General features: G+C 40.4%; 1 protein-coding gene across 1 annotated transcript in view; it reads left to right on the forward strand.

Annotated features, from left to right (window-relative positions):
* The window catches only part of HTRA1 (HtrA serine peptidase 1), a 71669-nt gene extending 51670 nt beyond the window's left edge, over positions 1 to 19999 (forward strand). Inside the window, exons 4-9 of the mRNA XM_027839895.1 lie at positions 8920 to 9114; positions 11351 to 11383; positions 15464 to 15578; positions 15837 to 15894; positions 17470 to 17565; positions 19283 to 19999. Of these exons, the coding sequence (XP_027695696.1) occupies positions 8920 to 9114; positions 11351 to 11383; positions 15464 to 15578; positions 15837 to 15894; positions 17470 to 17565; positions 19283 to 19451 (666 nt within the window). The 3' untranslated portion in view covers positions 19452 to 19999. The remainder of the gene's footprint in view (positions 1 to 8919; positions 9115 to 11350; positions 11384 to 15463; positions 15579 to 15836; positions 15895 to 17469; positions 17566 to 19282) is intronic.
* The last annotated feature ends 2218 nt before the right edge of the window (positions 20000 to 22217 follow it).

Here is a 22217-nt window from a genome sequence, read left to right on the forward strand (position 1 = left end):
ATATATGTCAGAATATACCCAGGTCTTCCTGCCTAACCACTTCTCTCTTTGGCGCCATATCATCTCTCTCCTACTCTCTTAGTGTAAACCTAAATTTAATTATTTTGTTGGGCCTATCTGACTTCAGCTAAAAACTGGGGAGAACAGATTTTTGGTGTGTGCATAGTCTAAATCCCCATCGTATCTGAACACAGATGTCCATTTTATTCTCTTCGCGCCCACATCAACTCCATCGGGTGTCCATACTCCCTAAACATCACTCAGTCATCCCTCTCAGTGGTACCATCTTAGTTGTTATTTACTATCATATGCAGTCATTAAGAAATATATTGTCTATGGGCAAACGTTAATTTCATGTCGGTATTTATTATTTCTGAATTCACATGTAGGTCCTTCTTTATCCTTGGCCATCTTTCTCTATAATCTCATTTTCCTACTCTTTTGTAGGCCAACCCCGACTCCTTAGATTACAAGGGTTCCTAATATAGGGTATGTGAACTTTAAAAAAAGTTGATAACTGTGTTTTAATATAATTGGTTTCCTTTATAATCTCATTTTATTTTATGCATTATTCTGAGAAGGGATCCATGGACTGCCAAAGTCATCCAGCCTGTTTTAGACTATAGTCACATCTCTGACGAAGCAAGGATTAGGAAGAGAAGCCTTTAAAGCTTCCTCTAAGCCTCCAGGTACATTTTTAGACTTTGTGTTTTTTTGCATCACAACCAGCTCTTGCCCAGGGCTAGAGCACTCTAGCCTTCAGTCAGTTTAAACCCTCGGGCCACTGAAACTTTCACAGGATTGTAGAATCTTAGATTTAGGAGGGATTTCAGAGGCTGCCTTCTCTAACCTGGGTCTGACCTCTATAAGATGCCTGCTTGACCAGCCATCGGTCTAAGAGCCCCAGCCTTTAAGAAAAGCCCATGGGCTCCGCTCACATGATAGCTTGGCTAGTTCCTCCCTGCTGACTGCTTGGAAGCTACCAGAGAGCGTTATGAAGGTTAGTCACTCACTGCTTTTTGGCACAGTGTCGAGGGTAAAAAAAAAAAAAAAAACAAAAAAAAAAAACAGCAACAAAAAAAAAAAAAAACCAGAAAAAAACTCTGCCTTCCAAGGAGTTCAAAATTCATGTAGGGAGAGGAGGCCAAAATTCAGCTGTAGGATTTCAATGTTTCAGCTTCTGAAATGTTGATCTGTTTGGTGGAATCATCCTTATAGGAAATCTGTAGGCCCGGAGAAAGGGCAGTCTTTTTTTGTCTAGGCTCCCAGCCTATGTTTGCATACCCAGGCCTCTGCAGAGCCTTTGATCGAACCCACAGCCTGCCAATTCTCACCTTCTCCCAGTTAACTCTGAGTTATCACTGTTTTGCATCAGCAACACCTGGCTCCAACGGGCTGGTCCTGTAAGTCTGCATAATATTTTCAAGTACTTCTTGCCGGTATGGCCAGCATTCATACTTGGCTCCAAAGGAACCTAGCTAGTGGGAATTTTAATTTTAAAATAACACTTGCTGTTTGTATCATCCTGCAAACTCTTTCGGAACAACTTCATGCTATTTCATCTTATTCTCATAGCAGTTTGTGGTAAAAAGAATTTTGTTCATTTAATGGATAAAGATAATGAGGACACTGTCAGGGTCTTTTGACAATGACATAGGTAAGCCTCAGAAAACAAGTAAAAGAGGCCCAGAAGGCATCATCACGGAGGCAGTAGAGGGTCATTATTGCCCAGCTTTTGATGTCTTCTGTCCCCAAGATCCTAAGAAGCTTATAGTTGTTCAGTCATTCAGTTGTGTCTGATTCTTCATGACCCCATGGACCATACTGCCCATGGGGTTTTCTTGGCAAAGATACTGGCATGATTTGTCATTTCCTTCTCCAGTGGATGAAGGCAAGCAGAAGTTAAAGTTGCTCATACAAAAGCTCATTACATTTTTCTAGGGGCACATACAACCTTGGAATATAGGGGGAAAGGCATCTGGGTATCCAGGCTTTCCTGCTCTGCCCTGATTCTTGCTCTCTCTGCTTCCAAAATGTCAAGCTCAACCATGGTTTAAATGAGTCAGCCTAAATGACAAGCCCAGAAGCTTGGATTCTTCCTGCTTTTATCTCCTGGAAAGGTAGCCTACAGACTAGGAGGAGGAGTGGTATCTTTCTTTGTTACATCTGTTGGAAGCAGCTGTTGCTTTACTATACCAATCAACTCCTCTGACTTCCTGATCATGGTAATAGATTCATATAGGGCAACTGAACTGCCCAAGTTATTTCTTTGAACAGTCAGATTTCTAACTGCTGACCTTCCTAGCTGCCTTTCGTAACTAAAATCGCAGGTTGATTTTCCTTCATTGATTGAATAAATATTTCTTGGTTTGATTAGGCAGAGAGATACAGAGAGAGAGAGAGATACAGAGATACACTTAATGTATGCAATGAGAAAGCTATACTTTGATTACTTCCAATTTTTAAAATAAAAAAATACAATACACTCCATTAAAGCATTATCACTGTTACTAATGTCTTGGCATAAGATTGATCTCTTAGATATAACTAACATTTACTTATTTATACTGCAACTCCCTGGAAAGCTAGGATCATGCCTACTGTCTTGGTGAAATCTGTATCTGATTTCTTCACCCTTTTGGCAGAGTGGTATTTTATTTAGTTTTAAGTCTCAGGGCTTACTTTTCATGCAAGGGCCCCTCTCTGGGATATTCTCTTGTATTGAAACCATTAAGAAAACCCGAATTGATGATCTGTGAGATACTTTGCTTGTTTTATTTAGATATGTGTGGAATTTTTTCCCTGCTGTCTTTAGACCCTTTTCCTTTGCCCTCATTAAACTGCAAATGAATATGATTTGTGAAAAATGGATGGAAAATTAAATTGCATAAAACTTCCTGTGTTAAAGAATTTCTCTGACCAAATACAAGCCAAGTGTTGGTGAGACTTGTCTGAGTTACTGTACATCCTTGAGGGGCCTCTTCCTTTCTAATTATTTCATTATGTGAGACATAGTCTTCATAGTTGGCCTTTTCACCTTTTATAATGGGAGCCACTTCATATTAACTATGCTGATTTGACTTCCTTTGCTTCTAAAACCTAACATGTTTTCTGTTCCCTTCAATGTTTGAGGTAACAGGCTGTGAATCTTACAGAGGGTAATGAACATGACTGTTGAAGCAGTTTTAGCGCTTTTCTGTTCTTATCCTCAGAACTTTAAATAAATGATCCAAAATATTAGGATGTCACTTTATTTTTCCAAAACATTAATATGTGTAATATTTCATTTGATCCTCTCAACAACAATGTGACTTAGGGAGGGCATGTATCATTACATTGATTTTACAGGTAAAGAAACTGAGGCTCAGTGAGGTTATGACTTCATTCTAGATCTTCTAAGTCCAATGCTCTCTTTCCACTATATAGTGACTGCATCGTGGATCCCTCCCTCCTGCTTTGGTGGTCTGGTGAAGCCCATGGACCCTTTCTCAGAATAATACTTTTACATGCATAAAATAAAATACATAAGATTACAAAGGAAACCAATTGCATGGTTTTACCAATTACAGTGAAATAAATACAATAAAACCAATTACAATGAAATAAATATAATTTTTCCTCCAGCTAAGTTCGTGGACCTTTAAAATCTATACCTGTGGATTCTAGGTTAAGAACTCCTGGACAAGATATAAATTGAGGTCTCTAATTGTAAATTAGACTTGCCGTCTTAGGATCCTATAAGCTACCTGAGATTGTTTATTTATGTAGACGGTATTAAGTGCAAAGAGGAATCCGCAGATATATTGTCAATACCTTTTAGAAGCTTACAGGCTGAGAGATGGCTCTGCTGTATGCTCTGGAGAGAACATACAGACATTGGAACCAAACCAAATCTCAGTACAGGAATAGAGTCTAAGGGATTTTATGCTTCCAGGGCAGGAGCCAAAATTTTGCATGTAATTACACTCACTGCCCATATCGACATTTCATTCTCTTAAAAAAATTTTTTTTCCCCACTGAGTAAAACATGTGTCTAGACATTTACTGGGAAAAAAATGCTAATTTCCCAAATAGCAGTTTGACTAGTTTATATATTATTGCCTTAAGCAGACAAGCCTGAGGTGAGGATTAATACTGGAAAAGATCCTGGCTTTTATCCAACAGAGATGGATCCCAACACTATTGCTACAGTCCAGCACATGCTACTTAACTAGGGCCAACTTGGTCCCATAGTGGGCTATTACCTGGTATAATGGCCAACCAGACATGCCGGTATCATCATCTTTCCCTCATTCTACAATGTCTTCATGCCTGTAATTGGGATTAAGGAAGGGAGAAGAAGGATGATTCTCACACTTCCCTTAATTCTTAGACTTTTATAGAAATAGACTAAATAGTTTTCAAGCTAAAGGAATTGTCCCGGAGCTCTGTCCATAGTCTTAAAATATATATGCTTAAGTTTGGGTCAACAGTCTTTCTCAACTTTCATAAGTGAAGATATTAGTTTTTAAGTTTTTGTTCAGTTTGACAATATTAACTGAGCACATCCTGTTTGTCTAGCACTGTGTGAGTTTTATGCTACCTGAGAGCCAACTGTTTAGTTTTCATTGTGAACATTGCACTTCAGAAATCAGCAAATAATAAAAATCAGGGTTTGATTCATTATTTTGCTGATTGTCTACTCTAGACTTAAGAAACTGATGAAGAAATGTTAATGCAGATTAAACTGAAAAGTGTGTCATGCATACTTTTGAAGAGCTGGTTGTTAAACATTTACCAGTGCACACCTGGTTGTAATACTCTAATGCATTTGTCAGATCACGAATATAGGGGCTTTCTTTAATGATGCAGAAAAAAACTCATCCATACCTGCCCATTTGGTGCAACCCTTGGTTATGTCTTTCCATGAACCAGCCATAGGGAGTCCACCTAGTGGTGGATTTCCTTATATTCGCTTGATATTACGTGGACACCAATGGAGCACAGAGAGTGTCCATTGGTTATCTCTTGCCTTGAGGAGGCATTGTAAAAGATATACTCGAGGACATATAAGAGCAGAAGAGTGAGGTGGTATGGTGGAGAGTGAGGAATAAGAGATGTATAGCCCAAATACTGCCCTACTATCTTTTATGTATTTAGAGAACCTCTGGTGTATTGGGTAGTTAGCTATTCAATACTTGATTAGATGGTCCTTTTTATTGGTGTGAATGCTCCCTTCACTAGTTCAGACTGCCATCCATCCATGCCTTTTACCCTGTGCAGACCTTATTCTTGCTATAAATTCTCTATAGAAGGAGTATAGCTCCAAAACATTTTTACACATATGCCTTCATTAGAGAGACAGTGCAGAGTGGAGGAAAGAGCACTGTACTCCAGAGTAAAGAAAGATCTGAAATCAAATTTCACCTTTGACACTACCTGTGTCACATGGGCAAGTCACTCTCCTGTCTCTGAACCTCAATTTTCTCATCTGTAAAATGGGGATAATATTGCCTGTAGTATCCATCATCACTGGCAGATTCCCAGTCATCAGTAATGAACCACTTCTTTTAGAGCAAATACTTGAGTATAAGTGACTGTAGACATAACAACAAGTCTGAGCTCCACCTATAAATCAGGGATGGCGACACCAGACAAAGCGTATGCAGTAGTTCATGCACCTTAGAACACTAGCTGTATGCCAAGTTTTCTTCTTCTTCTATATTGTTACATCTAAAGAGGAAAAAGACTAATTTTTACTCAGTCCTAGAGAACTGAATCAGGAGAAATGGTAGAAGTTGCAAAGAGGTCAGTTTCCATAATATAAGGAGAAAAATTGTCAAACCAGAGCTGCTTCAGAGTGGAATGAGCTGCCTTAGTGAATGATTTCTCCGTCACTTGACGCCTTCAAGAGGAGACTTATTTGGGATGGTATAAAAAGGGATTTCTGCCCAGGTATGGGGTAGACTGGCTGATCCCCAGAGGTCCCTTCCAACTCAGAAATTCTGTTGCTATTGTTATTAGGAATAGGGATTAGACTTGTGATTTTACTGGGTTTCCAGGGTGAGAAAACTCCCTCTACTGGTGTATGTTGGCACCTACTCTGCAAATTATACTTTATTCTTGAAGAGTTGGTGGGGTATTGAGAAGTTAAAGAACTTGCCTGAGGTTGAGGAGTAAGTGCCAGAGGTGAGACTTAAACCCAAGTCTTCATGGCTTTGAGGCCAGTTTCCTAAATGACATGTTGCCCCCTCAATAATGATCACAATAGTGATAACAGCCAACATTTATAGAGGTCTAATGTTTGCAGAGTGTTTTACATCCATCATCTCATTTGATTCTCCTAATGACTTTATGTGGTAGATGCTATTGTTTTCATCTCTGTTTTATAGGGCTGAGAGATTAAATGTTATGCCCAGGGCAGGCAGAATTCCAGCTCAGATTTTTCTGACTCCCAAGTCCAGAGCTCTCACTACCTTACCGCCTAACTGTCTGTACCCCCATCCCTGATTTGTCTCTGGAGCTCAGGGCCTGCTGTTATGTCTGCTGTCACTTTTCCTCAAGTCTTTGCTCTGAAAGAAGTGGTTCATTGCTGATGGCTTCCCTTCATCCCCTAACTCCAGAAAGTCTCAGACCACCCTCCAGCCAGTCTCAGGTCCTCAAAACCTAGTGGTTTCCTGAGAAGGGCTCATTCCAAGAAGCAGGCTGCTGAGCACACATTTACAAGGCCTCTATCTAACAAAGTGCTGTGCTGACTTCTAACCTGCTGTGATTACTGGAGAAAATCATTCCTTGGCAGGGGTCACTGGCCTCCGTCCATTGTAAATATTCAGTTTTAAGAAATCTCTGGAGTGCTGTTGGACTCAAATGATCTCCAAGAGCACATCAGACTATGTAGGGAATGTTGTGTGTGCTCTCACTTCTGGGGAGGCGGGAAGTGCCCAGACGGCAACTTCCCTCTGTTGGAAGGGACACATTGTAGTGTAAACTTGGGATTTTCAGCCATGAGCCCAGGCTGACACCAGGCTTCTTGGCAGCCCTTCTGTGGATAATGGTTCTCACCCATTTTTCTGTTCTCCATGTAGAGGAGGCACCACAGCGTGGTGAAACACCCTTTTCCCCCTCCCCCAAGAACGCTGGGTTTGTAGTTAAGAGGACCTGGATTTGAATTGCCTGTCTCCTCCCGTCTACCCATTTGAGTTTTGGCCAGTGCATTTAACCTGTACGTGTTTCACTTCCTCATGTGTAGAATGAGGGGGTTAGTCCAAAGTCCTTCCAGCTCCAACGCCTATGATCCCCTGCAAAAGTTAACATTCCTACTCCTCTGGTTTCAAAAGCAATTTTTTTTTCTTAAAGTAATTTTTTTCTCCATATCCTTCCCTTCACCTCCCTGTTGTGTCCTTTGTCATGTATTTTCTTTTGATTATTTGTATCCCCGGTGCCTAGCCCAGTGCCTGGCATGTTGTAGGAGCTTATTGGATTATTCTCCCAGTTACCTTTCTGGCACTTGGCTTTTGTGCCCAGCTTTTGCACCTTTGTCGGGGTGAGATCAGGCCTTTTCTGAGGTTGATGAGCACAGAACAGACATTTTCCTAGTGCCAGTTGGCCTAAGGGTCCGGGACAAACCTCCCTCTTTTGGAAAACATCTCTGTCCAGGCAGCTGCTTGCTTTAATTAACTGAGTAAAGAATGAAATCACTTAGGAGACTTGTTTGGTTCAGGACTGGGACAAAAGATGAAGTTGTCCTCAGGTGTTCTTGTACTCTTCTTAAGGCTGCAGCATATTCTCTTCTGTGAGGGAGAATTGATATTCACTGTCCCATTAAGTTATGTGGTAAGCCCAGATTATGGAGGAATAGTTTTATTTTGTCGTGCTTCACACCTAAAAATAGTGATTTGTAGGTCACAGATATGTTTTGCCTTTATGGAGCCATTTAGCAGAGTCCCAGGTCCCTTGGCGGGTCAGTCATCCTGGACTGGGGAATAGCAAAATCATCCATTCTTTGGCCACTTCATATAGCTCTCTCCACCATGGTTTCCTCTGTCTGGGTGTTGTCAGTGAAGAGAGAGGACTAGAGAATCTGACCACTTTCTTTTTCTGATTTATAAGTCGTGACCTGAACTGGGGTAGGGTAGCTGGTATTTTTGGCTTCCTTTTCTTCTCAGTTATACAGTTATTTTAAAAGGAGAAAAAAGTAAACCGGTTTAACATTGGCCATGAGCTTAATCATCTCAAGCACAGCTGAGTTCCCCAACAGTACAGGCTCATATTATTAATAAGGGTATGTTTTCTCTCGCTTGGCACCTTTGCCAGACTGACACCTGGGAGAGTGAGACTTTTTTCATGTTCCCATCACCTGCCTTGATAGCTGTGGGGATGATGGATAAATGGTTGGGGGGTGGGGGATGGTTAGGGAAACCGTAACAAGCTCAAAATCTGCCTCTCCCCCGCAGGGTTTGAGTCTGATGATTCTGTGATGCTTAATCACTAAAACCTCCTGCTCACTTTTCCTTGACCAAGATGTGAAATCCATTGTCTTTTTGCCTTGTGTCCTAATCTCTCCCAGCCCTGAAACAACCATAGCAAGTGTGTATTAATCATTTCAAGATGCTATCAGAAACAGAAATGCACTATAGCCCTAAGACATTTTCCTTGGCAGGCAGAACACAAATATTCATGTGTTTTCTAATAGCTTATGATTTATTGGGTACAGTTTGCGGAAAAGGAAGTTTTATTCCCATAGGATTGTGTACCTCTCCTGGAAAACACTGGGAATATGGTTACCATTTGTAACTACCAGCAATGCCTAGTCTGGACCCGGTGGTCTGCCATCTCCTTTGTGTAGTGTGATATGTAGCAGTGGGGTCTTTGGGTAGTCCATCTTGTTTTTTAGAGGAAAGGCATATGATGTTTTTTAAAAAGAAAAATGATTGTTTACAGGGAAAGCTGCCAGTCCTCCTTCTTGGTCGATCCTCAGAACTGAGGCCTGGAGAGTTTGTGGTTGCGATTGGAAGTCCATTTTCACTTCAAAATACGGTAACTACTGGGATTGTTAGTACCACCCAACGAGGAGGAAAAGAACTAGGGCTGCGGAATTCGGACATGGACTACATACAGACAGATGCCATCATCAATGTAAGTCTCGGCTCTAGTTCTCCTGATTCTGCGTAAGCCAATGGGGCCAGAGTTGGTTATGATGACATTGCTTTTTCCAAAAAAAGAAAAGGATTAGGGCTAACCCTAACTCTAACCCTAATATTTTTTAATGAATGAAATAAAATAAGATTATAAAGGTAAACAATTATATTGTATACAGTTATCAAAATATTTAAAAAAAATCTCAAAGACCTTGAGTTAAGACCTCCTGTTCAGGTTTCTCATCTATACAATTAAAGAATTAAGCTAATTCTCTTCTGAGGTTCCTCTCAATTCAAAATTTATCAGGTGGAAGCAATCGTTTTAGAAAATGGTTAAGTTTATTAGCATTTTTTAAACCTCTGAAACAGAGTCACCCAAGGTAATTACCATAGCCCATCAGCTGAATTGCAAAGTTGTTCATTTAAAAGTGACCACTCGGGGCAGCTAGGTGGTGCGGTGGATAGAGCACTGACCCTGAAGTCAGGAGGACCTGAGTTCAAATTCGGCCTCAGACCAAACACTTGACACTTACTGTGTGACCCTGGGCATGTCACTTAACCCCAATTGCCTAAAAATAAATAAATAAAAGTGATCACACTATATGCTAGCAGTGGGCAGATTTCCTCTAATGGAATCTTCCTGGTCTTTGACAGCAAGGGTTTGCATTTATATAACACTTTAAATTATTAAAAACACTTTTCTCATGGTCAACTTTTTGAGGTAGATAGTGCAAGTATTACAGATAAGGAAACTGAATCTTAGAGTTTAGTGGCTTGCCTAAGGTCATACTGCTAGTTAGTGTTGGAACAGATTCAACGATAATGTCCAACAGAGGACTTTACATATATTATCCTAGTTGGTTCTCAGAACGTCCTCATGAGACTCAGCTAGAGGTAGTATGGTGGAGTGGAGAGAGAGCTAACCTTGGACTTAGTAAGTTAGTAAGGGTTCAAGTCCCAACACTGACACATACTGGATGAGTGTCTGGGGCAAGTCTTAGTAACATCTCAATGACTCCAAGGAACCCAAGTTTCAGAGAAGAAATGCTGACCTACATTGATAGTTCTTCTCCAAGAGCTCCCTATACCAATGAAATCATAGGTCTAGTCCTACTTACCCCCAACAAACACAAAAACAACAACAGAAAATGCCTTGACATAACCCTGGGAAGAATGTACAACAAGTATTATTTCCTCCATTTTGCAGAGGGGGATACTGACACTCAGAGAATTTAAGAAATTTTTTTATGGTTCTAAGACTAATAAGTGTCAGAGGATGGGTTTGCACTCAAATCCACTTCAAGAACCGGCACTCTTTCCATTAATATCATGCCAACTCGAAAACCCAGGTGTCCCCTCACTCCCAGTCTGTTGTCCTTTCTAGGAAGACTAACCCTTCAATACTCCTTGGAGCCCCTTCCACACAATTGATGATATTATTTTTGCAGCATTCTGTAGTAGTCCCCAATTTTGCCAATTACTGACAAGTTTGAATGCTGAGAGAGGGGGTGGGGCTAAATTGGTGTACTTTTCGCTATTTTTTCTCCAGAATGTGATCACTCCTTTCCTAATAGGCACAGCATGATGCTTTGACCCAACCTATTAGACTTGTCTCACTAGAATGAGGCCAGTGATTTTCCGGTCCTTTTTTTTCCCCAAGCAATCTTTAAGAAATCATATTTTCCCCCTTGAAATGTCTCCTCATAGGATTGGTTTTCTGAAAGCCATTTTTCAGGTTGGACCAATTTCTAAGAAACATGATGCGCTCTCAGGCACTCTTTGCTTCCAACCAGCAGGCTCTATTCCCAAGCTTTCCTGACATCAGGGTTGTTGAGACATGAAGTAATGGAAATAAAATGGAGCCAGGTTAACTCTATGCTCCCACAGTAGGGCAGAGGTAAAGCAAATGAGCGTTCTTTGGATTTTAAATAAAGTAACGTCTTATTTCCTTCTAGAAAGTGGGGGGGAAAATGTGTTGGTTACTTCATAGGGTAGACTTTTGAACTTTGCTAGTTTTCAAAAGTGACCTGAACTTTTCCATTTACTTGCAGTGAGAAGTTAGATGATTGACAAGGTCCAAGTCTCAGGAAAGAACTGTAGCTCAGACTTAAGCCAAGTCAGTAATGAATCTGGGTTTTGTACATTGACAATTGCCAGGCTGTAGGTGCAGGAGGTGGACCATGAATGCATTGATAGAAGTAATCCTAATCCTTTAATTTTTTTTTTTATTTCAGTATGGAAACTCAGGAGGCCCCTTAGTAAATCTGGTAAGTCTTTTTTAAAATATTAATTTCATAATATTTGTTTAGCACTTGATAAACTTTTTTTAAAAAAGAAATTTGTGTAATTCCAGTTAGCAGTTGCTCTGTGAACATCCTAGGTCCTGACTTCTTGTCATTATGAATTTACATAGGCAGCTAGGTGACACAGTCGGGAAAACCTGAGTTCAAATCCAGCCTCAGATGTTTATTAACACTGTGACCCTGGTCAAACACTTAATCTCTGACTCCATTTTCCCCTTTTATGAATGGGGATAACAATAGCACTTACCTCCTAGAGGCAGGTTGTGAGGGCAAAATGACATAAAGTTTGTAAAGCACTTTGCAAAACTTAAAGTGCTATAGAAATGCTAGCCATTATTATTAGTAGTAATAACTTTTTTGGACAGATCATTACTACTTTATTCATTCAATAAACATTTATTAAGTTCCTGTGGTGTGCAGAACATTGTGGTAGGCAGTAGAAGGATACAGAGTTTAGATAATACATGGCCCTGCATCTCATGGAACTTAAAATCTTTGAGGGGGATATGATAAAATGACAATAAATATATTACACAGTGACATATATCATATTTTACATGATATTACGTAAGAGGCAGCATGGTATAGTGGATAGAGAGCTTGCCTAAAAGTCAGGAAGAGTTGGCTTTGAGTTTAACTTCTGACATTGGCTATATGACCTTGAGCAAATCGCTTAACCTTCGTCTGCCTCAATTTCCTCATCTGTCAATGAGGATAATACTAACACCTACCTCCCACAGTGGTTGTGAGGATCAGATGAGCACATTTCCTGGAACGTGGTAGGTGCTTAATAAATGTTTGTTCCCTTCCTTTGAAGTGACCCTGAAGACCAGAGGCTGAGATTAGGACTGAAGTCAATGGAATAGAATCACAGAATTTCAGAACTGAGAGGGAACTCCCTGGTGAGCTCTGACAGAGGTGACTGTAGTTTGCATTCCTGCCCATAGCTCTCCTGACTGTGGCCTAACCAGATTAAAATGCCATTGGGAAATACTTAACAAAATAAATAAAAATGGAGTAGAACTCAGATAAGGTGAATATGTGGTTTTCTAAGTCAAATCCTGGCCCACAGGGATCCTCATGTACAGTTTAGTGGCCCCATTTCTATTGAAGTTTATTACCTCTGATCTCAGCCAACCCTGACCTGACAAAGAATTCTCTTTATTGTATACCTGACAAGGGGGCCTTGAGTCTTTGTTGGGAGACCTCCAATTAGGAGGAAACCAATACCTCTCAAAGAGTTCATTCCTCTTTTGGATAGCTCTTAAGTCAAGATAAGAAGCATTTATTAAATGATACATAGTACCATGCACAAGGGCAGCTAAGTGGCACAGTGGATAGAATGCCAGGCCTGGTGTCAAGAAGACTCATCTTCCTGAGTTCAAATTTGGCTTTAGACACTCATGAGCTGTGTGACCCTGGGCAAGTCATTTAACCCAGTTTACCTCCATTTCCTCATCTGTAAAATAAGCTGGAGAAGAAAATGGCAAACCACTCCAGTATCTCTGCCAAGAAAACCCCCAAATGGGATCACAGACACAACTGAAAAACAAACCATGCACTCTGCTAAGTGGTAGGAATACAATGAAAGGCAAAAAAACCAGACTTTGCTCTAAAAGAAGTCACAATCTAACATGAGGAAGTTTTCCCTTAATGCAGATCCTGTCAATTTGTCTCTTTACGGCCTCTCCCCATTGCTGTTGTATCTCGCCTTCTTTTCTGCCAACAGAACAAACCTACTCCCTTATTTATCTATGTGACTGCTGATAAGACTTGTCTTCTTCGTTATGGATTCTTTCAATTAATCCTCATAGAATGACTCTGAGGCCCTTCGCCAATCCTGGTTGCTCTTTTCTGGACATCCTCTAGTTTAGGATTAGCCTTCCTAAAATGTACAAAGCTTAGGAGTCCACATGGATTAAAGCTACAACCCTGGAATTGCCATAGGTCTCCCTAACCAAAGGTCATAGGATTATAGAATGTTAAATTTAGAATGCATTTTGGAGATCATACAGTCTGATGACCTGTTTTTACTTGTAAGGGAACTGAGGTCCAAAGAGGTTTGTCTCTAATCTGAAGTTACAGCACAAGTGAATAATGGAACCAGGACCAGATAGAACTCAGTTTTCTAATTCCTATTTTAGTATTTTTTGCACTCTTTTAGAGACCAGAAAGCCCTTTATGGAATTACCATTTTAAAAAGAAAAGTGTTTGCCAATTGTGGTTTCTGAAGTTGGCAGTTTGCTTTTGTAATCCCATGTTTGACAAACATGAATCAGTGGTATTAAGACTAATGTTTTAATAGCATATCTTCTGCCCCTCCATTGGGGAAAAAAAGAAGAAAATCATTGTAATAAATATGTGTAGTTGAGCAAAATAAATTTCCCCTACTCTGTCAGGAGGTGGGTAGCAGGCTCCTCTGGAGTCATGGTTGATCATCATTGGTTATCATTATGGTTGGTCGGAGTTCTTAAGTCTTTTAAAATTGTTTGTCTTTGTAATGTTATTGTATCATTAGTACTCCTGGTTCTGCAAAGACAAAACTGAAAGTCCCTGACCTCAAGGAATTTACATTCTATCAGAGAGATAACATGTAAACGTTTAGGCATATAGAAACATAAAAATTAAATACATATTTTTACGGTGGAAGAGCCTACTATTGGAGATGGGGAGATGATCAGTAAAGGTGCAATATAGGAGGTGCCCCTGGAAGTGAAGTTTGTAGGAAACTAGAAGCAGAGGTAAAATGAGAACGTATTCCAGTCATTGAGGACCCTGAGCAAGGCCAAGGAGATAGAAGTCAGAATGTGTACAAGGAACAGCAGGAAGACCAGTTTGACTGGACTGTAGAGAGCGTGAAAGGAAGTGACATATAACGAGCCTAGAAAGGTAGGGTGGAGGCAGGTTGTGAAGATTTTAAGTGCCTAATGAGCATGTGTATTTGACCCTAGGAGTAATAGGGAGCCAGAGGAGCTTCTTGAACAAGGGAGTGGCAAATCAGATCTGTGCTTTAGGAATGCCACTTTTTCAGTCATGTGGAGGATGGATTGACATGTGGAAAGACTCGAGGTAGGGAGAGAAATTAGGAGGCTAGTATAGTCCAGTCAAGAAAAGCCTGAACAAAGTGGTGGCTATGTGAGTACAATCTAGGAGATGGAAACAAGAGGGGTCGTGGAAGTGGAAAGAGATTTGTTTATGTGGGAAAAGGGCGGCTAAAAACTAAAGGTTGTGAAACTGGATGAGTATGTTGGTGACACCTTCCCCAGAAACAGAGATGTTCAGAACCCATCCTCCTCTTTCCAGTCTTCTTTTCATCTTAACCCCCAAACACATACTCTTTGATCTAGTGACACTGGCTTCCCGGCTGTTCCACTAACAAAGTACTCCATCTGTTGGCTCTGGCCATTTTCTCTGGCTGTCTCCCATGCCAGGAACACTTTCCTTTCTCTGCTTCAACTGCTGACCTCCCTGGCTTCCTTTAAGCCCCAACTAAAATCCCACTTTCTACAGCCTAACCCCTCTTATTTCCAGTGCCATCCCTCTTTTAATTACATCCTATTTATCTTGTATATAGCTTGCTTTGTACATATTTGTTTGCATGTTGTCTCCTCCATTAGATTGCAAGCTCCTTGAGGGTAAGGACTGTCTTTTGCCTCTTTTTGTATCCCTAGTGTTTACCACAGTGCCTGGCACATAGTAAGTGTTTAATAAATGTTTATTGAATGAATGAATGAAAAGGTAGTGAGTTTGGGAAAAAGATAATGAGTTAATGTTTGGAGGTACCGAGTTTGAGAGGTGCCTGTAGTTCAAAATGTAGTTTAAAATGTCCAAAAGGTAATTGGTTATGTGGGACTAGTCTTCAGAAAAGAAAGGGAGGTACTAGTTAGTACGTTGGAGTTATAATTCAATTGAATTACCTCTTCCTACTGAATTTCTGCCAACAGGAGCTGACCTAATACATTCTTTGAGGTTACTAGCAAAAAGGTTTCCATTTTCTATTTTTTAAAAAATGTATTTAGTAAACTACTCATCTTTCGATTTCAGGATGGTGAAGTTATTGGAATTAATACTTTGAAAGTGACTGCTGGGATCTCCTTTGCAATTCCATCTGATAAAATTAAGAAGTTCTTAACTGAGTCCCATGACAGACAGGCTAAAGGTATGTATGATATCACCAAGACACTCACGGAGAATCAGTATAGAGCCTGAGGTCAGAACTCCAGCCTCCCTTGCATGAATCACAGTTGTTGTCAACCTCACGGTACCTTTCACATACACTATTGCCCAAGCTTTTAGTAAGCCCCATAGCACCCTCCGAACCTAACTTCAAAACAGAGAATAGGGTGCCAGGGCACTTACTTGTTCTCCGTGAACAACTAACCAGGATTGTTTTATATTTTACCTTTTACTTTCATAGGAAAAGCTGTCACCAAGAAGAAATACATTGGAATTCGAATGATGTCACTTACATCTAGGTGAATAAACAGGCTTTTATTTTATTTCATTTTTTTTAAATGACACTGAGAGTTAACTTCAGAGTTCACAGTGGTGTCCCTAAATGCCAGTGAAACTTTATCTGAATTTCTCTAAATGTGTAAGACTAACGATGATATAATAATTCACATTTATGTAGCACTTTGAGTTTTTCCGGCTACTTCTTTTACAATAAGCCTGTATGGTAGGCAGTACAGGTAGCATTAACCTCATTTTACAGATGAGATAACTGAGGCACCAGAAGGTTACATGACGTAACTACAGTCTCATCACTGGAAGTATTAGCACTACTTCTCAAATAAGGTTCTGATTCCAAGACCCGCTGCTCTTTCCGTGACCTCGTGTTGCCTAATATCCTAAAGACATCTCTTTAAAATGAGATATTCAGGGTCAGCTAGGTGGAGCAGTGGATAGAGTACCAGTGCCGAAGTCAGGAGGACCTGAGTTCAACTCTGGCCTCAAACCAAACACTAGTCACTTACTGGCTGTGTGACCCTGGGCAAGTCACTTAACCCCAATTGCCCCCCCCCCCAAAATAGCTTCTCCCATCATGATGGCGCATACATTTTTCAATGGGAATTTTCACAAAGTTGCTCTTAAAAATCTCAGGGCTTCCGTATCAGGTTAAAATGAGGAAGTCTCAGCAGTGAGTTGAGGGACCGGAAATGCTGGCCAGGAGTTTGAACTGGCTCTCATATTTTGTAACTTATTCTTTCAACCAAAAGAATTTTGTCCCATTCTTTGAAAGTCAGATCTAGAGAGCTGTTTGGTTTTTCCTTCATTCTTGTTCACTTCATGTTAATTTCATTGAAATATACATCCCTAGAAAACTCTGAACACTGTCTTTCCCACCCCAAGCAGAATACTTTGCCTTTCAGATATTAAATTTTACAGGGTAAAGTATGTGAGAGTTCACTTGTAGGAATGCTAGGTCAAGCACATTATTATGTGATTGAAATGACTAGTGATTCTTCCCTCCCCCTATCTCTACCCTTATCTTGAGCAACTTCATTTTAATTTTTACATGTCATGACAAGTTTATAAAAAACTTTATGGAGAAACCTGGTATACTACCACGAGGTTTGGGTTCTACCTATTATTGCTTGACAAGGGCATTGGCTAAAGCTATGATAGTTTTTTTTTATGGGCTTAGATCCAAATGGCAGCACATTTCACACCATTTCCTAGAGATTTAATGATTTTGCAAGGACTAAACATGGTGAGTATTTTTGTTTTTGGAGGGAGTGGCACACTGGTGGAGGGAGAGGTTGCATTTGGGAATATTACCAGTAAAAAAGTATGCACTTCAGATCAAAACTCTAGTGGTTGTAGAATCTGTAATTTGTAATTTAGCAAAGCATTTAAAAAATGTTAAATTGCCTTGTTGAGGGCTGTAACCTAGGAAACTGAGTAGGTACATCCTATTCTGACGATAAGGTAAGGAATAATAATAATAACAACCCACAGCCGTAATGTTCCTTAAGATTTATAAAGTGGGCTGAATTGAAATCTACACAGCTGGACTGATATGGGTGGTGTGTTTTCTTCCCCCATAGTAAAGCTAAAGAGCTGAAGGATCGTCATCGAGACTTCCCTGATGTCCTTTCTGGAGCTTATATCATAGAAGTAATTCCAGACACTCCAGCTGAAGCGTAAGTTAGAATTTTCCTGCCTCTCCCCATTACTGACCCATCTGCATAGTTCCTTACCAGTAGAGAGCACAAATGGTTGTTCTTTGCCTTGCTGTGTGACCAAAGTGTGAGATTTCTGGTCTGTTCCTGCTGTGGGATCTGGCTTAGGAAGAGGCTCAACTTGAGCTGCCTCAGACAGAGAAGAGGAAGGAGGCCTCCCGTTCTCTAAAGGGATGACTTAATTTTTCTAACAGATGTGTAAGAATTCATTATGACTGTGATGGAGCTATGATTTTGTCAGCATGGGGAGTCCCCCATCTCAGAATTCCTTCCACCAAAGCAGCTTGAAATTCCATCTATTGCTTATAAGATTAGATACTGGGGAATTGCCTGAAAAACAGATTGATTATGTGAGTTGTGTAGGATCATATGGTTAGTCAATTTCAGAGATGGAATTTGAACTCGGGTCTTCCTGACTCCAGACCACCCTCTATCCACCACGACATGTCTTCTCTATAAGGGATATACAAGATTAAATCCTTTGGGAATCTCCGGAATGAAGCTGGAAAGGGAAAAGAAGTTCATTTTTTAAGGTTCACACGAAAAGTAGCGGCTCATCTGACAATCAACATATATTGTGTCTCTAAGAAAAGTGGCATCAGTATTCCCTGCGCTGATAGTGTTAGGAGTGGAGAGCCACCATCTTATGTTAAAGATAGGGGACCACCACGCTGAAAGAGTATTGTGAAGGCAAAATGTGCTCTAGCATAGTGGAAAGAATACTAGCTTTGGAGTCAGAAAACCTGGGCTCAAACCCTACCTTCCCTATTTAATATCATTGTGACATTGGGTAAGTTGGGACATCACTTTCTACATTTCTAAAAACAAGGGGCTTAAGCAAGATAATACTCTCTGAAGCCTAAGATCTCCTAACACTGAGCAAATTGCTTAACCTCTACCTTAGTTTGCTTATCTATAAACAGAGGACAATAAGTGTACCATTAATCCCACAGGGTTGTTGTGGGTAAATGAGTTTGTAAAGCTATATGAATGCATGCTACTGCTTTTTTTTTTCTAGAGATATAGTTTTCCTAGCATGGTTGGAAATGGGCCTATAGTTACTTCACCCTGATAGAAATTACTTGGCTGAAATAAATTTGTCATGCTTGTATTAGCTTTGTAAATTATTAACACTTTTGTATAAAATCAACTATTTAGCTTTAGCCAGAAGAGTTCCAGGAGGCATTTCAACAACGGCAGTGATGTATAGTTTTGTATTTATTTCCTTTGGAGATTTTTAGGGTGCTTCCTACTATGAAGAATTAGATGAATCCTTACAACTCCCCCTCATAAACCTACCCCCAGTCCTATATATTAGCCTTGTGGGTTCTGGTCTGTGCTTTTCTTGGGAGGAAGAGGAGAAAGGGACATATAGGGAACATGCATTTCTACCTGGCAGGTTCCTAGCATTCATCCTGCCCAGGACAGGGGATAGAAAGAATGCTAGACCTTGGAGTCAGGAGAAATGAGTTGGAGGCTCAGCTCTAGCATTCAGTAACTACTTGACATTGGGCAAACCTCAGCTTCCTCAATAGGATGGTGTTGGATTAGCTCCTCTCTATGATCTCTCCCTTCCTGCTCTAAATCCCCTTTAGTAGCACTCCCAGTGGTCAACCTAGAGGGGTCAAATTGAAGCAATGCAATGAATGATGTACTCATCTTTCTTTTTATGTTGCAGTGGAGGCCTCAAAGAAAATGATGTGATAATTAGCATAAATGGAAAATCTGTGGTCTCTGCCAATGACGTCAGTGATGTCATTAAAAAAGAAAGTACCCTGAACATGGTTGTCCGCAGAGGCAATGAAGACATTATGATCACAGTGATTCCCGAAGAAATCGATCCTTAGATAGAAACACGAGCTGGATTCCGTGTTTTCTCTGAAGCCATTCCCAATCGACTGCTTATAATGACTCTGTGCTGGTACAGGAAACATTATTAGACTTTTGACCAACATTTTGCTTGTTCGTCAGAACAGCACTGGCCAACAAAATAACTTTTAATAGATTAAAGGCAAAACAAATGTAATGTTACAGATACTCAGACAATAATTATTTCCTTCTGTATCTTATATACACAGCATTTTCTCTTCTGCCAACTTCGTCTGCTCCTGCTTAGAGAGTCAGCATTTGTTTCTTTCTTTCTGCTGAGTCTTCATCTTAGCCTGACTAATGAAATTGGTCAAATAACCAGTAAGAAGGGTGCCAAGTGGATTTCAAAATGGCACTCAGAGAGTTGGTTGGAAACACCACTGCAATGAGATCGACTATTGAAGATCGGGAGTGGGTGAATACTGGCTCAGGAACAGAATTTAGGCAGCTTCCTTTGAGAAGCCATGACCCATTGGGAGTACTATGGCCTTTGAGTTAGAGCTATTAAAATACTTGTACATATTTTCTTCCCTGTGTCATTTATTTATCAACAGATGGATACATTTTTTTTTTCTGAAATGGTTGTTATTGATGGTCATCTCATCAAACTAAAATCCGTACATATAGAACTGAACTCTTAAGGTTACCTATCACCTAATTTAAGCCATCCTGTGTCAGAGAGGGATTGCACTAGATGATCTCTGAAGTGCTTCCCAATTCTTACCAATGAATCAATCAGTGAACATTTATTAAGGACCTGCTAAGGCACTGTGCTAAGCGCTGGGGCTACTGAAAGAGACAACAGACAGTCCTTGTCCTCAAGGAACTTACAATCTAATGAAGACAACATGCAAACAAATATATTCAAAGCAAGTTATATGCAGGATAAATAGGAAATAATTAGCAAAGGGAAGGCACTAGAATCAAAAGGTGTTAAGATGTATTGATTCTACAAATGCGATAGTCACTATCCAAAAGTCGTGGGAACAGAGCTCATCAAATTAAGAACATCCTACCACAGCTCAAAGGTTCAAGAAGTTTTGGGGCAAGTTCAGAATGCAAGCAAGGCATCCTTTGTGTTCTCTCAATATAAGGTGTCCAAAAGTTGATTATAACTGCCTTGGTGGGACTCGGGATAACAACAGAGAACTTAGTGCAATTAAGTGAGGCTCTTAGGTGATTCAGAGAAAATAAAAAGCCCAGTGAAGTCTTAGACTCTCCAGGGTGTTCAAGTGGCTGATAGCAACTCTCTGACTCGGTGAAAGCTTCTAAAGGGTCTGGAAAATCAACTTTTGCAAAATGACTGTTCCAAAACCCTAGCTGACCTTTGAGGTTCCAGCTCTAATATTCTGTGTGACCTCATGAAAGTTATTTAGCTTCTCCAGCATTGCAAAATCCTAGGCTGCAAATTATCCAGGCCTAGCCTAAGTCTTTGTGCTGTGACCCAAAAGAGAAAAATGATTATTTATGCCAAGAAAAGAGACTTCAAGTCTGCTTTATTTTGAGCAGTCAGAATTTGGACAAGCATGGGACACCCTCAAAAATGCCTGCTATGATCCTTTGCTGTTTAGACCTGTCTGGGTTAATGTTTATCTGCTAAAATAGCTACTGAAAGCAACTTCCTGTTCATGAACACCAAATTGATACAGCTAAACGAAAGATGTTAGTCTTTGGTTTCACTTAACATACTCACTCTCCAGGAATGTTAAATTTGGTGAAATGCAATAAGGGATTAGTCAGGCAGTCAAATGATCAATAGACATTTATGAGCCTGCTGTGCGTGCCAGGTAGTGCGTCTGTTAAAAGATGGATATCCTATCTAGCAAAGCCATATTGGAGAGTCCAGGGTGGTGACCAAAAGGGCTTCAGAAACACAGAAACACATGCTCTGTTCCTGAGAGTTGCTGATGGTGGTAGTGACTGATTTTTTTTCTCCCTTTGCTCCCTGCATGTGTTTATTTCATTCATTATCTGATTTAATTCATTAATATTTGATACGGCTACAGCCCATAAATGATGTCCTCAGGGCTCCAGTGTCAAAGGAATTGGTATCTGCACTTTGTTTCTTTCAGTGGTCTTGTGTCCCGGAGGATGGTCACAGGTTCAGAGAGCCTGGGCTCTGTTTGTATCAAGGCTGTATTTCTAAACATATTTTGGAGTCCAGGTGTGCCTATATTCAGCTCACTGCTCTCTGAGCAGATGATCAACCATGGAGAAAACTACCTTGGTAGATGGTGAGGCTGAGTACTTTGTCCACACTCAATTGCATCTCTGTGCGAGTATTGTGGTGGGGGCAGGGCCAGCGCACTCTGAATTAAAATGCCATCTGGCAAAAATTGAGAGGTACTAAAGTTTTTAATTTTTTCCCTCCCAGGTCTACACCTAACTCACCCTTTACCCACTTTCTTCTTTTACTAAATATTTGTTTGTCCCTTAGTCTCTCTTCCCTACCCCACCCACCCTGTGTTTGACTTGGTGCAGTATTTCCTTATAGTCTGAAATTGCTAAGGGAATGCACTTCCCAGGATTATTCTCTTTGTCCCGTGAATTCTAGCACACTGGAGATTCTCCCACTACGCTGGATAAATTGGCTTTTAGGATAACTCCCATGCCAGGATTTCTCCATCTACGTGCTCTGTGCCACGATGGAAATGTTTGCAAGCTGTTTCGATTAGAAAACTTTCTGTTCCTACCACATCGCTGCAGTATTACAGGCCTTGATTTTTTTTTTACTTGGTGGTGGT

The sequence above is a fragment of the Vombatus ursinus genome, unplaced genomic scaffold, assembly GCF_900497805.2.
Source record: "Vombatus ursinus unplaced genomic scaffold, bare-nosed wombat genome assembly UNPS02014833.1, whole genome shotgun sequence".
NCBI lineage: Eukaryota > Metazoa > Chordata > Mammalia > Diprotodontia > Vombatidae > Vombatus > Vombatus ursinus.